The following is a 14355-nucleotide window of genomic DNA, read 5'->3' as shown; positions in this document are numbered from 1 at the left end:
CATAGCCTAGGCTATATATTTACTTTAAAAAAAATGTACAGACAATCAGACATACCAGTTAACAAAAAGACATAGGTACAAGGAAAATGGTCAAAAAATAATACAAAAAAAGTACATAGCCTATATATTATATTGCTGCCAATCACCGAGGGAGAATAAGGTCACATTGGGTCTATTCAAAGGTAAATTAGGCCTATGTGTTGGTGCTAATTTCTATAAGCATCAGGCAAGTGAGAAAAAATATATAGTCTATGATCAGTACAAAAATGTTCATTGGAGTCATTATTAATGCAAAATGCAATACATCGTGTAAACAAGGTCCAATGTCTTGCTGGAACAGCCGCTTGATTCTAGATGTATGAAATCCGAAATCCCAAACACAACATCCAAGTTCCCCACGTCTTAAATCCATTCTTCAAAAATAAAAGTTGTCATTAACTAGTTTCGACTAGTTAATATTTTTACTAGTAATATTAGTTTATTATTATTATTATTATTATTATTATTATTATTATTAATATTAGTTTATATTATTAGTAATAATATTATTATTACTAGTTTTTATTTTTACAGTCTATGGTTTCGACGTGGTTTTGACCACAGACTGTAAATATAATATAATCACAGACTCATCGACAATTATTTTATTTTGAAATCCAACTTCCTCTTTCACCGGAACTTCCCCTCCTAATGAGGCACGCTCTTTTCTCCCCTCCCTCACCTGTTTAGCAAGTCGGCTTAGCTTGCTAGCTAGACTGAGTCGCTAACCAAAAAAAAAAGAGAGAGTTATTATTATGAATTGATTGATTTCTATATTATATTTGATATCTGTTTCTTTATAGCCCGAATAACCAGACAGCTTACAAAATGAACATAAGAAACGCGAGGGTAAGTACGCTGAAGTCGACAGCCATGCTGCTTCTAATAACCGGTGGCTAAGCTAGTTCCTGCACGATAGCTGACCAAACCTCGCTGGCTAAAACATTAGCATCACGAAATACACTTTTCTGACATTCAGTTTTCTTTCCTTCAGCCGGAAGACCTGATGAACATGCAGCACTGTAACCTGCTGTGTCTCCCAGAGAACTACCAGATGAAGTATTATTTCTATCACGGGTTGTCCTGGCCTCAGGTAATTGAAAGTACTGGTTCACCTTTATCCTTATTTTTTTTTGTGGTGCTATCACTGCCCCATCAGCTAAACCTTTAAATCCTGCTAGTTTGTTGGTTCAGTGTTTAGTCATTTTTTTCATTGTTTCAGTTGTCATACATCGCAGAGGACGAAAATGGAAAGATTGTGGGATATGTACTCGCAAAGATGTGAGTTACTTTTTTTTTTGTTTGTTTTGGTTACTGACGTGAATAGAAGATGTATAATGTGTTAAAGGTAATTGTTAACTCTTTTTCTTTTTCTTTTTAGGGAGGAGGACCCAGATGATGTTCCTCATGGACACATCACATCTCTGGTGAGTCTATAAAAAAAAAAAAAGAGAGACCCCACTTAAATGTTTTCTTACTTTTTGAATTTCTGAGATACTTGGCTTGTGTCTCCAAGGCAACAACAAAAAAACCCTCTCTATGTCCTGCAGGCTGTGAAGCGCTCCCACAGACGTCTTGGCCTTGCTCAGAAGCTGATGGACCAGGCCAGTCGGGCCATGATAGAAAACTTTAATGCTAAATATGTCTCGCTTCATGTTCGTAAAAGGTACTGTTAACTGTTGACACTGTGAACTGTTGGCTCACTTTGAACTTTTCAGACGACTAACCAATCTTTTCCTCCCCACTGCAGCAACCGAGCAGCCCTTCACCTGTACTCAAACACACTCAAATTCCAGTAAGTCTCATTTCCATGCTGTCATTTGTTGAATACAGTTGTTATGGTAATAAATGATCTCCTGGGATATATTTCCATAATAAGCATGGCATGGTCATAACCATTCTGATTGTCAGAAAGACAGACTGGGTTGAGATGTCCATTTATGAGCTGATTTAAAAATGTTGAGTATTTGATGTATGTTTGGTAACTATGCTGACAAATAACTTACAAGAAATTGTACCACAGAATGCCAAAGATATCTTACAGAGTTTGAAAAAGACTAAAACCACAGACATTTTTGGAAGTAGATGCATACTCAGCATGCAAGATCTCTATTTCTATCTGTGTTTCTTCTTCTATGTATCATCAGACTCAAAGAGCACCCATATATATATATATATATATATATATATATATATATATATATACACACACACACACAGACATACAAAATAAATAAATATATACCTTTGATGTCACTTAGATATTGTGTTGCAGTTAGAGACCTTCAGAGAAAATTGTTTTGTTCATTTGCAAGTCAGTTTTAAGGGTTTTAATATTTTAGATGTAATTGTTGTCAGTTTCTTATTCAACATACGGTATTGGCCTCCATAATTATCTGTATCAGCTAACCAGCAACCTCCAGTGTTGAAACTTAAAGCCAATACGCAAGTGCAAAATCCTGCAGTCCGCTTGAGGCTTGCTTCAGGAGCCCTGGTAGTCGTATAGACACCTCATTCGAAAAAGCCTGTTATTACAGCAGAATTTCCCTCTTTACTGTCTGGTACAAAAAATGAAATAGGGATTAATAACGATCTGATGAGTAATTGTCATCATGGACACACTGGAAAAAAAAAAAAAAAATCCATCGATTATGATTTTATGAACTATATGTGTTATCCATAGTTAGGCGTGTAGCTGACCTGATTGATAGGTGGGCACGTTGTAGCGTTGTGTCCACCTCAGCTCTTGCTCTTAGCCTGTCGTTAGGTTGAAAGGATTTCCAGCATGGCGGCTCGTAGCTGCCGATGAGCCTCAGGAGCCCCCTGCGTAACATATGGGTGACGTCACTCAAGCTTCATCCATTAATATTGACAGTCTATTGTATCTGCACAGCTGATACACGTTAATGAGTTGTTTTGATCGTATCTGATGTGTTACATTGTTTTTACTTCTCAGGATTAGTGAGGTAGAGCCTAAATACTATGCAGACGGGGAGGATGCCTACGCTATGAAGAGAGACCTTGCGCACATGGCTGATGAGGTGAAATATATCAATAGATTTATAAATCAAAGCATCAGATGTTGGCTCTTAAATGGCAGGTTTTAATGATGAAGGTTTCCTTTTTCTGTCTGCATGTCCCACAGCTTAGGAAGCCCGGGATTCGTGTTTCGGGTCAGGAGGCCCCATCCAACCAGAGCCCGTCAGGATCTGGTGACCAGGAGAGAGAGAGCGAGAGAGACAGCGGAGGAGAGAGCAAAGAGCTGAGCGAAGTCAGCGAGGCGACAGAAAGCACAGACGTTAAAGATTCTTCATCTGATTCACAATGACCCGGCAGTCGTAGACATTTTTAATTTCATCCCTCATTTCCACTTTTTATCTGTATTTGACAAAATATCTGCCTTTCCAAACCTTACTACCTGTACAACACAGCACCCACTTCCATTATTATTTTGTCTTCAGTCTGTTTTTCACTGCAGCGTGGATCCAAAGTGCTTGGATGAGGACATGATCTGGATATCATCAAAGAAACTGAAATGCATAACGAGTCTAAATGTTTTTATTGGATTGCTGTTGTGGCCTAAAATATTCAGTGAGATTTTCAGAATTGAAAACAACAGTTTTCATGTTGTCTCAATCTGGTCTCCTCACAATTTAACACAATTAACGCAAATAAATCTTTCAAGTAATTATTTTGTGATTGGATTTTTATTCAATGATAAAGTTAAACTTTGTGTATTAATATTTGTTTTTACTTTAACAAGTGGTTTATTATTTCCTGATAGCATTTTTTGTGTGGGCAATTGATTGAAATTGCCCCGTAGAGGTCATTGGTGCACTTAATTGTTGATTACAAATCATTTTTGAAATATAATACCACATAAATAGCCAGTGGAGAAGTTACTATTGAGTAATCACATTCATAAAGATGTTGAATACAGTCATATGAAGTGCGCACTATAGAAAAAGGTGATTGATATCGGAACAGGATTGAAAGATTCTCAAATGTAATGACCTCTAATGATGACTTCAAAAATAGGAACAGCAACAGAACATATTCTAATTTAATCTGCTCTACAGATCTTATAGTTAGACAGCTTGATTATGCCTTATATCATTTTCATACAATCCTTTCATGGATAATAAAAAATATGAGTCCATGATTGTATCACATGATTATCTGGATATTGTTTGTTGTTGATTTAGTGATCAGCTTTGTTTTAGAAAAAGGAAGCAGGAGTGAGAAGTAAGTGCATGACAGATAACGGCAAACCGACCTAAAAAGTATGCCTGCTTATATAAAGTTTGGAAAAAAAACAAAAACGGCACACTTCGCTGCCATTTAACACAATAGTTTGAGGTGAGAAAAGCAGAAGACAATGATGCTGTTCAGACAAAGCCGTCCACACTGTTCAGACTGATGCATGAGTTATGTTGCAACAGAAGCAACATTTTACCACCGGTGTATAAAGACTGAATGATTCAGGGCCTTTTTCTAAGATCAGAAACCTATTTTAGCTTTTGGTGAATAGTTTTATTTCACAAGGTGTTAATGGTTACTACACTTTTTTTTTTGTGATCAATTTTGGATTACAGTGGCTTGCAGTCTTACACTAACGAGGTATTCATGTGTTTTTTGTTTCTTTTGACTGAACGCCTGGCCAAAGCAGCTGATTTCACTCAGCGGCAGTAAATAACCTGAGCAGAGGGACCAATCAGTGGAAACAGCTGCTGTCTGATTGGACTGAGACACTTCTGAGGACATCAACAGGCAGCATGAGAGAGAGAATCGAAAGGGTTTTTTTTTTTTTTACACATCTTCCATTCCACAATTGTTGCACTGATGGCTCAAAATGAATGTGAGTGAGATGACTGTGAGAAAGAGAGAGAGGTGTTTGTGTGTGTGTGAGAGAGAGAGAGAGAGAGAGAGCGAGAGAGAGAGCGAGAGAGAGAGAAAGAAAAAGAGAGTTAGAGAGATGAGTTCCTCTCCACCCACATCCATCTGTGTCCAACGTGAGGGGGAGGTGAAACAGTTGAGAGCTTACTGTGCTATTAACTGGCATTATTTAGTTGCTTCACTCAGGAGACGAGACTAGTCAACACTCCTCATCAGGTAGGACTCTTTTTAAACTTTAACTGACTTTTATTCAACAACTTTCCCTTCAAAACTGGCCTGTTTTCCAGTTCTGTTGGAAAGATCATTGTGTTGACTAGTTCAGTTATGTTTCTGTTGGTTCCAGAAGAAGCCCTCAGGTCACAACCGTTTCATAACTTAGGCAGCATCTATGTGTTTGTACTTGTGTAAACCCAAAGTGAAACCTTCTGACTTACTACAACAGCAAGCAGCTGAAAAAGAGCAGTTACTTTAAGGTTATGATTAGCTTTAATGACATGCTGTGACACTGAGGACAGGAGCTGGTGATTCATGGCTGATGACATGGAGCAAGAATGAAAGGGCTCACGGAAAAGGTTGAGACAGGCTGGAAAAATGAGACACTCTCCCTTCTTTCAGGGAGTTTTTGGTTTGCTGTAGCAGGCTCATTTTAGCAGGTCTCTTGGTTAATGTCTCAGAAGAACAAAATGCTGATGAGTGATGTTTAGCTTCTGAAAAGGGGGAAGTTAAGGGGGGAAGAAAGTGTGTGTGTGTGTGTGTGTTGGTTGTGTACAAAGGGCTATGATCCAGCAAATAAACTGCTGTTCCCCTTTTTATGTGCTCTGAACGATGACCAAATAAGTGAAATGTCACAGAATTAGTGAAGAGATCAATTGTCAGTTTGTCAAAGCCAAAGACAACCTGTCGTGCTTTAAGAGGCACCATTTTTTGTCTCCAGTGCAACAATTCTTCTATATTCTGCAAAGAAGAGGTTAAAAATATTACGTCGAGGCATGATTTTCTGTCACAATATGACAGCAAGGCAAGAAAACAAAGAAGAAACACTATTTGCTTTGGCTTTTTTGTTTCTGTACAAAGAAGAAAAGCTTCAACTTAAAGGAGATTGCTGATAAATATTTTGTAAATAAAAAAGACCGACTAAACTATAAGTTCATCAGTGAACTTAAGGTTCATGAGTAAAACCACCTGTAGTCCCTGCCACAGACATCCCTGCAGAGTTGTATGGATTGTAGTTCACCCTATTTTTAGTGAAGCTGAGATGTTGCTGGAGCTATTTTTGGGCCTCGTGCAACTCTGCAGCATGGCTGGTGCAGCAGGCAGCACATGCCAACTGGTTTTCTAAGTTGTCTGCCGATCAGCAGAGGGGGGACCAGTTTGAAGAGATGTGTTACAGTAAGAAGAACATGTTTTTGTTTTGTTGCTCTTTCTGTGCCAGGAGGATGTTACCACGGCCCTTGGGGTGTGTGTTGCAACACTAAGAGTGTGAAAGTGTGTACAGAGCCTTGCTCTGCTGCAGTAGTGGTTCAGAGACCTTTATTATGACCGGACTTCGCACAGCAAATGAGATCATATAACTTGCATGAATATAAGCAATGCTGTGATTCTGCCAGAGAGGTAAACTCAATATATCTGCTGCTTTGAATAAGCTATAATAATATACTTAATATAAACTTGTTTTTTTCCCCAGAATTTCACCCAGGTGGAGCAACTATGACTTCCCACGTGAAACTCCGGAAGGAGCGGGTCGGAGTTGTGGACTATGACACACAAATCAAAGGTTAGATACTTAGTTTTATCTGCACCTTTCTTTCAAACTCTCCCTTTTTATTAACCCCATTTTCACTCGGATCAATGTGTGTTCTTGTGGAAGTTAAACTTGTGAAGTCGGTTGGTCAACCACTAAAAGACTTTCACAATGACTCATTCTCCTGCATTTGCATTCGCTTTCCTCTGTCTGTTATTTTTCACCCCGTTTTTTTTGTTTTTTCTCTCTCTTTCAGAGGTGCGTTGCCAGCTTGTGGACCAGCTGAAGGTGTTAGACCTACAACTTGAGCAGAAGAGCCAGCAGCTTCAGGACCTGACAGACTACCTGCGACGACGGAGTGAGATAGAAAGCGAGTATGCGCGCTCCCTGGAAAAACTCTCTGAAAGATTCACTTCAAGGATCAAGAGGTAGAGAATCCCACCCAGAATAGATAACACACTTACTAACATGTTCTTCAAAAGAAGACGCTGGTGTGAAGCATTTCTGGCTGTATCTGTAAATGTTTTGCTCCTTCTTTACATTTGCTCAGGAAGGAGCCCAGCAGTCACTCAGTGGCTCAGGTTTGGTTGGCTCTGCTTTCCCAGACTCGTCAAGAGAGTAAGGACCACAATCGGCTGAGTGAAAGCTGCAGCAACTTTCTTATTCAGCCCCTCACACACTGCCTGGAGTACACACAACGTCTTGCAAAAAAGGTATTGATAAGTTCAGTGGCACCCACCAAAGACATTATCATTATGCATTTAGGATGAGTCTATTCTTGAATGTTACTCTGCTGGTTTTCTCACATGAATTTCTGTTCAACTCTTGACAAACTCAAGATATGACATGTTGTGGCTCACTGTGTATCTTTTGGTGTTGTGCCATCTCACTTTGTGGTATCCTGTCTCTGCGCCCTGTTTCCAGAGTAAAGATGTCTGCACTCAGCTACAAGACGGACTGCTCAAGGTTACCACAGAGCTGCAGACCGTAAGTGAGAAACCAACCAAAAAACATTTCCATTTTCGAATCACACAATGGAAATCATGCCGTTATGTTTCTGTGTGAAGGCATGGCGGACATACTACCAGTACCATTCAGAGTACGTGCTTGCAGACGGGAAGCTGAAGGAGGCAGAGAAACAGGAAGAAAAGCAGAAGCAGAGTGCTTCCAAGAAACTGGAGAGGTTGATAGAAAAGGTAAAGAAAATGCCCTTTTTATGTGCCATCATGTTGATGTCTATATTTTCTATTGCGACCTCAATTTATGGTAGTTTCTGTGCAATAGAGACAAGGAAAAGTCAAAGAAATCTACCTGAAGTGCAGCAAGGCCCGGAATGAGTACCTCCTAAACTTGGCTGCAGCCAATGCCTCCATGAACAAGTACTACCTCCAGGACATCTCTACTCTCATAGATGTGAGTGAATATTTTGAACTGGGTCAAATAAAATACTTTTAAACATTGAAACATGACATAGCACTTATAAGATATGTTTACAGAAGTCATCATGCTCTGAAGAAATCCAAATCATCTAATTTCTAGTTTCATTACATTTTTGACCTCCTGTGTTTCCTCATTAAGGATTAATGATAGCATTTCCTCAGTCTCAGTACCTGTTTTTATCTAGTTATTTTTACCTTAGTTTTTGGATTGTGGGGTAATGGTGGGTGAGGGAGTCATGTTGTTGCTGTTTGTTTTACGTTGATGTTAAAGCACTTTGTGATACATTGTTGTATGAAAAGAGCTATACAAATGAAGTTTGATCGATTGATTTATATTGTCGTCTTTAGTGTGCAGATGCAGGGTACCACCTCTCTTTGAGCCGGGTGATGCAGGCCTACCTGTCCAGTCGCTGGCGGGCCCAGCAGAACCTCGGCACAGGCCTGCAGCAGCTCCAAGGCCAAGTGTCCGGTTTGGACCAGAGCCAGGACAGAGACACCCTCCTACAGGACCACTATAACACCTTCTGTATGCCGCTTCGCTTCCCTTATCAGCCCCATGATGGAGACCAGGTCAGTTTCTTCTTGACACATGTTTGTTTTCAATAGATTATTCAGGTGTTGGGCTTTGATTTTGATTTTTTTTTTGTCCCTTAGGTTTCTGATGTCAGTGCAGAGTGTGAGATGAGATGTGAGCTGGAGACCCGATTCAAACAGATACAAGCTAGACTGAAAGCAGTCACCCAGGAAGCGGAGGAGGTTGAGTACATCACACAACCATTTACCCACAATACTATTACCTTTGGGTTTGTTTACCGTAACAGACCATAGTTATTTAAGCAGACTTGAATCCACGTCTCAGGTCATTGTCAGCACTGAATGAAATAATCTTCCTGGTTTGTTATCTGTAGTGTACTGAGTCAGGAGAAAGCGTGAGTCAAGATGTAACAGCAAGCCTGCAAACATGTTATCTTGTGATATTCTTGGCCAGTGTGCATTCAGAAATCTAAATGGCAGGAATGTGCCAAATTTACCAGTCATTAAGACAACATTTCAAAGTCTGTTGGTCAGCAAACCAACAGACCCCCCCCCCCCCCCACACACACACACACACACACACACACACACGCACACACCATCACACACAGATACTAGTAGATAGTAGATACACAGTAGTTGTAATTCTGGCCTTTCCAACAGGCACTTACAAATCGACTTAATTCATCAACTTCCTCATCTGAATTATAGTTTGAATTATTATAATACTTAAATATAGTATTGCCTAAGCATTCATTTGAGTTTTTATCTCTGCCTCTGTCATACAGGCTAATAAGAACAAGTCAACAGCCCAGTCTTCCCTGCTAGAGAACATCAGTGATGATGATCTAGATCCCGTCAGCGGTTCATCTCAAGAGGGCAGCACAGAGAACCTGACAGTCAAACCCAGCGTGGCCCGCCGCAGGGCAAACCTGCAGGAAATAGAGAACATCTACATCACTGTGAGTCTGTGTTTCAAAGGGTCATGAACCCCAGTAACAGTCATATTTACAAAGCCTTCCATAACAGCACATGTGGTTTTATATTTTTTTCACAGAGAGTTAAAGAGTACCTTGTAAGCAGCTCTTTGGAATCTAAACTGCAAGCCAAACATGATCTGCTCAAAGTGGCTGTTGAGAAAGGTATCACTTCTCTTTTTCTCACAGAACAACTCAAAAGACACAAACCGCTGACCAACAGTGTCATTTGAAAACACTTGGTGCAATTCTCCAAATTGTTTGGCGGAGCTGATTCTTTTTCCTCTTTTTTTTTTTTTTTCCCTTCATAGCTGAAGCATCAAATGCACAACAGCCAAGGTAAAGATAAAAATGTTGTAAGAGTTTTAAATGAATTCTCTGGTTCTCGATTCAGTCGTGAAATCTGTTTCAAGATTTACCAAATGGAATTGACTGTCTTCACATTGTGATATCTGAATCCACAGGCTCAATGGACAGTCTGTGCGTGTCCGGAAGAATTACTCCAGTGCCAGTTTGATGCACAATCACAAACTTTTCCATGGAGACATGCTTTCCTTCATAAATGTGAGCTACCATCATGTCTACAACATCTTACCTCTTCCTCTTTCAACATTCATCTCTCTTCATGAAGTAGAATTTCCAGAACATCTTTAAGTAGTTATGTGTCAAACTTGCATTTTGTGAAATTTACAACTTAATATGTTTACCTCAGGCATCAGGACAACAGATTCCAATAGTTGTAGAAAGCTGCATTCGCTACATCAACCTTAATGGTGAGTATTCAAGACAGCAAAACAGAAGGTGCACATTTGCAGATCTTGTGTACTGCGTTACCTTTTCTTTTATATGGTCCCATATTTTAAAGACTTTAGGAATAATTACAAGGATGTTTTAACGGCATACAAATTTGACACAAAGTGGCTTTTAATTTACTGTATTTTAACTTTGAATATAGAATTTTTTAGCTTGTGGAATATGTTGTCTGTCAATCAGGTCTCCATCATGAGGGCATCTTCAGAGTTCCAGGCCCTCAGATGGAGGTCAATAACCTGAAGGATGTATTTGAGCGAGGTAGGCCAGATTTTTTTTTTTTTTTTTTTTTTTTTTATTCATCCCCCTCATAGTGGAGCTTTAGTAATGTAAGGCAGTATGCTGTGGCTTCTCCTGCAGGAGAGGACCCCCTTGCTGAGCAGAGATATGACCTGGACTCTGTTGCTGGAGTGCTGAAGCTCTACTTCAGATGTCTGGAGAATCCCCTCTTCCCCATCGACAGCACCAGCCAGCTCCTGGAGCACACTCGTAAGATAGTTTGAAGGTGCTGACATGTCAAACGAGTGTGGCTAAGAGCGTACAGCCATGGCTTATCTCTTGCTTTCATTACTTTTGTCAGAAATAAAGAACGAGGCGGAGAGAGCCGCACAGCTCAAAATGGTCATCTCCTCCTACCCGGAGCCTGTCATCATTGTAATGAGATACCTCTTTGCATTTCTTCATCAGTAAGTACTTTTTACTTATTAAAGTCACCACCTTTTTTAGGAAATGTATCTACAAAAAGAATCCCCCTTTATCAAACATTTACACCATATGAAAATTTGCATTCTTGGCAGTTAAAGGATGGTTTTTATTTGACCAGACAGCTGATGTCTAATTGGATCAGACAGAAGTATAGCTCACTTTTTTTTTCTATCGGAGCTAAATGTCTGGGTTACAGTTAGGGGGTTAGTGGGAAGGGTAGGGTAGTTATTGATGAAGGCGAGCTTCTAATGTTACCCTTGAGACACAGAAGGAGGAAGGTGACTTTTTTTAAACATTTTGGTACAAGAACTACACATTTCTGCAACAGTGATTCAGCAAAATGAAATATCTTGCAAGTCGATATTTATTTTAAGGAAGTGGAGACACAAAATAACTCGCAATGAAGGACTGGCAAATAAGTTCAATGCACAAAAATGTGATGACACAGACATGGCAAAAAAAAATGAGGGGGAAAAACAAACAAAATAATAAACAACCAAAATTAAAATAGGTTGAGAGTTAATGTAGTAATACACTAACTTTTAGGTGAAATGAATTATAAAAGAAACATTTGCTTTTTTTCCTCCTCTGCCTTCAGCATCTCCCAGTACAGTGACGAGAACATGATGCAGCCTTACAACCTGGCAGTGTGTTTCGGCCCCAGCCTGATAAGAGGGGAAAACGATGATGATGTCGTCACCCTGCAGCCTCAGATAAACACGCTGGTGAAGGACATCATCGTCCAGCATGAGAGCATTTTCCCCAGCCATGATGAAGTACCAGGACCGGTGTATGAGAAATGCATGACGCTGGATCGGGATGACTGGTGAGAGAAGAGTATTCTGTACACTACACAGAGCAATGGTTTAATGTATAGTGTAATGGTTATCTGATGGTGTTTTTTCTTCAGTGAGCCTGTCATTGAGGAAGGAGATGCAGAAGCAGAGTACACCAAGAACAAAGACGGTAAGTTTATGGGCTTTTCTCCCCCCAATGCCTCTTTGATTTTGCCTCGGAGTGTAGTTGATAATTGGCAATATAATGTGCTACAGAGTCTGAAATGGGGCTTTCTGCGGACAAGAGTACCAGCTCATCTGCTTCCCCTGCTCAGAGAAAAGCAGAGCGTCCCAGAGCGAACAGTAGTGGCTCAATTGACCAAACTAGGTTGAAAGCTGGACCAACAGGGGGAAGCATCGCTCCAGGTGGGAAGTTAATGCTCCCGATTTCCATTGGGAAACAAAGACGTTACCCTTCTCCAGGATATGTGCGAAGAGAGTGAGTAAAACTGAGAAAGTGTTGCTGCTTTAAAGCTGACTTGTTGGCTTATCTGAAAAATAATGTTTTATCTCTTTCTAACATCCAGATGCCAGGAACTCTCAGCTTCTGAGGACCATCTTATTAAAGTAGACAAGGTCTGTCTGTTTCTCATTTGTTAAGACTTGTTTCATAATGTGTCAGGGCACCAGTGTAAAGGGTCTGCAAGTCCTAACTAATGGCTTTAATATGATTTTTTTATTGAGCCACAAAGGGTTAAGACTTTAAGGGTTACTGGAACTGTAAATGTTTTGTAGAACCCTAAAAAAAAAAGATTTTCTCCAGGTTGTTTGCAGCCTGGCAACAAAGAAGTCGATTTTTTTGCTGGTTTATCAGTGTCGAATATGTTAATGATTAACTTCAGTAACTAAAGTGCTACTATAGTTTAGAGTGTCTTTTAGATAGCTGGACAAATAAAGAGTTACTTTTGACATAATCACAAGCTGTAAAAAGGAAGTAAAGAGAACAAAGGAAGTTTCTTCAGTGTCCACTCTTATCCCCATTGTTTATTTCATCTCACAGGAGGTTCATCGCCAGATGGACTCAGTCTTCAAGGAGCTTCTCACTCTGCAAGTAGTGCCGGATCCCTCCTCCACCACCTCCTCTCCCTCTGCCCAAGCTCCTCAAAGGAAGGGGCGGCAGGACGGACGCAGGGGGAAAGGAGCAGGTCTCTTCAAAGCAGCAGATCCACTGGTCTGAGGGCACTAGAGAAAGGGATGTTACAATGAAAACTGAGGTGACGGCATCTTTCAGCACATACATTTCTAAAAACCTGAGATCACTGACCGCCACTCAATATTCTGAGATTCCCTGTGATTTGTTTGGGCTGCTTTCCGCAGAGTATCTCAATACTCTGAAGCCCCTCATTCGTTATTTTGTACATCAGAGCCCTGCTGTGACTGCAGACCTGCAATACAATGTTTAAACTCTGGCTAACTTGAAATGCAGAAGTCTTTTTGTGTACAAAAATATGTTTTTCCAGATACTTTTACTTTTCCTACATCTGCAAAAGTGTTACTATTCAACTGTTTCCTGTTCAATACAAAAAAAAAATTCAGTAGCACATGTTGTTGTCAGTACCACAGATGTTTTTCATCTAATGTCTTGTTTGTTTGTTTTTTAAGTAAGATGGAGTCACAGTTTAGTAAAACAGTGAAAGGTGTAGCTGTAAAAAACAATGTATATATTTATTGTTTGTAAATTGGTTCACACTTGATATGTTTACCCCATGACAAATAAATATTTTGTGTATTCTGACCACCATTCCTATGACTTCTAGCAGCATTATTGCTTCAAAAGTGGACTGCTATCTCCAACAACTAATTCTCTAGTCAAACTTAGAAGTTGGTGCTGAAGGCCATACCCACAATGAAATGTTTGAGAGCGTTTCATATTGATATGGCCTTCCAAAACAGAGTATCAGTATATACAACGCAGCACAAAGTATTTTATTTAAAAACTACAGTTTGTCTGTTGTGAGATATGACTCAAACATCCAATTGCTTGCTATCTGCTTGGACTCTACTTGCAGTCATTTTCTTTATTTTTGAATAAGTTTATCTTTTTGGGAGCTACCCACCTACCCTACCTACCCTCCTTTTTTTTAAATTGTTTTTTTTTCTTTTTTAAATGATTTTAACCAGTGATGTAGCTCAGGTCCTGCCCCTCTGCATAACCTTACAGGCACTTTAACAACATCAGTTGCCAAGGGAGAAATGTTGAGAGGGTAATATACTTACCGGGGGGGAAGAGCGTCTGTCTTTTACTGGAACCAGACGTTACTTTATTGTTTTACAGAGACATAAGGTCAGAAAGACAGAGGTTTTTTTCTTAATTCATCTCCTTTTCATTTAGTGAATGGTATACACTTATGAGCGTGTGTATATAATATGTGTGTGCC

General features: G+C 39.8%; 2 protein-coding genes across 7 annotated transcripts; both read left to right on the top strand.

Moving 5' to 3' along the window:
• Positions 1-692: 692 nt before the first annotated feature.
• Positions 693-3727, top strand: naa10 (N-alpha-acetyltransferase 10, NatA catalytic subuni). Of its 4 annotated transcripts, none has more exons than XM_020657268.3 (8): positions 693-888; positions 1034-1132; positions 1262-1320; positions 1421-1466; positions 1590-1705; positions 1790-1834; positions 2996-3080; positions 3185-3727. In XM_020657268.3, the coding sequence occupies exons 1-8, from the start codon at positions 868-870 to the stop codon at positions 3365-3367; spliced, it is 654 nt and encodes a 217-aa protein (XP_020512924.1). In that variant the 5' UTR covers positions 693-867; the 3' UTR covers positions 3368-3727. The 4 variants fall into 4 exon arrangements, with proteins under 4 accessions (XP_020512924.1, XP_065816930.1, XP_029137839.1 ...); XM_065960858.1 differs by having other exon boundaries at positions 3155-3727; XM_029282006.2 differs by having other exon boundaries at positions 3169-3410.
• A 1269-nt stretch (positions 3728-4996) lies between these two features.
• arhgap4a (Rho GTPase activating protein 4a) lies at positions 4997-13718 on the top strand. Of its 3 annotated transcripts, none has more exons than XM_020657269.3 (22): positions 4997-5151; positions 6620-6709; positions 6933-7104; positions 7227-7389; positions 7601-7663; positions 7744-7872; positions 7961-8089; positions 8464-8685; positions 8770-8871; positions 9438-9611; positions 9707-9791; positions 9938-9965; positions 10091-10190; positions 10339-10399; positions 10620-10697; positions 10797-10925; positions 11017-11122; positions 11740-11967; positions 12052-12107; positions 12194-12416; positions 12505-12553; positions 12978-13718. In XM_020657269.3, exons 2-22 carry the CDS (start codon positions 6643-6645, stop codon positions 13152-13154), a joined length of 2541 nt encoding a protein of 846 aa, XP_020512925.1. In that variant the 5' UTR covers positions 4997-5151; positions 6620-6642; the 3' UTR covers positions 13155-13718. The 3 variants fall into 3 exon arrangements, with proteins under 3 accessions (XP_020512925.1, XP_065816929.1, XP_020512926.1); XM_065960857.1 differs by lacking the exon at positions 4997-5151 and adding an exon at positions 6300-6324; XM_020657270.3 differs by lacking the exon at positions 4997-5151 and adding an exon at positions 6416-6546.
• Positions 13719-14355: the final 637 nt, after the last annotated feature.

This window comes from Labrus bergylta, chromosome 12 (assembly GCF_963930695.1).
Source record: "Labrus bergylta chromosome 12, fLabBer1.1, whole genome shotgun sequence".
Taxonomy (NCBI): domain Eukaryota; kingdom Metazoa; phylum Chordata; class Actinopteri; order Labriformes; family Labridae; genus Labrus; species Labrus bergylta.
This window is presented reverse-complemented; position numbering and strand designations above follow the sequence as displayed.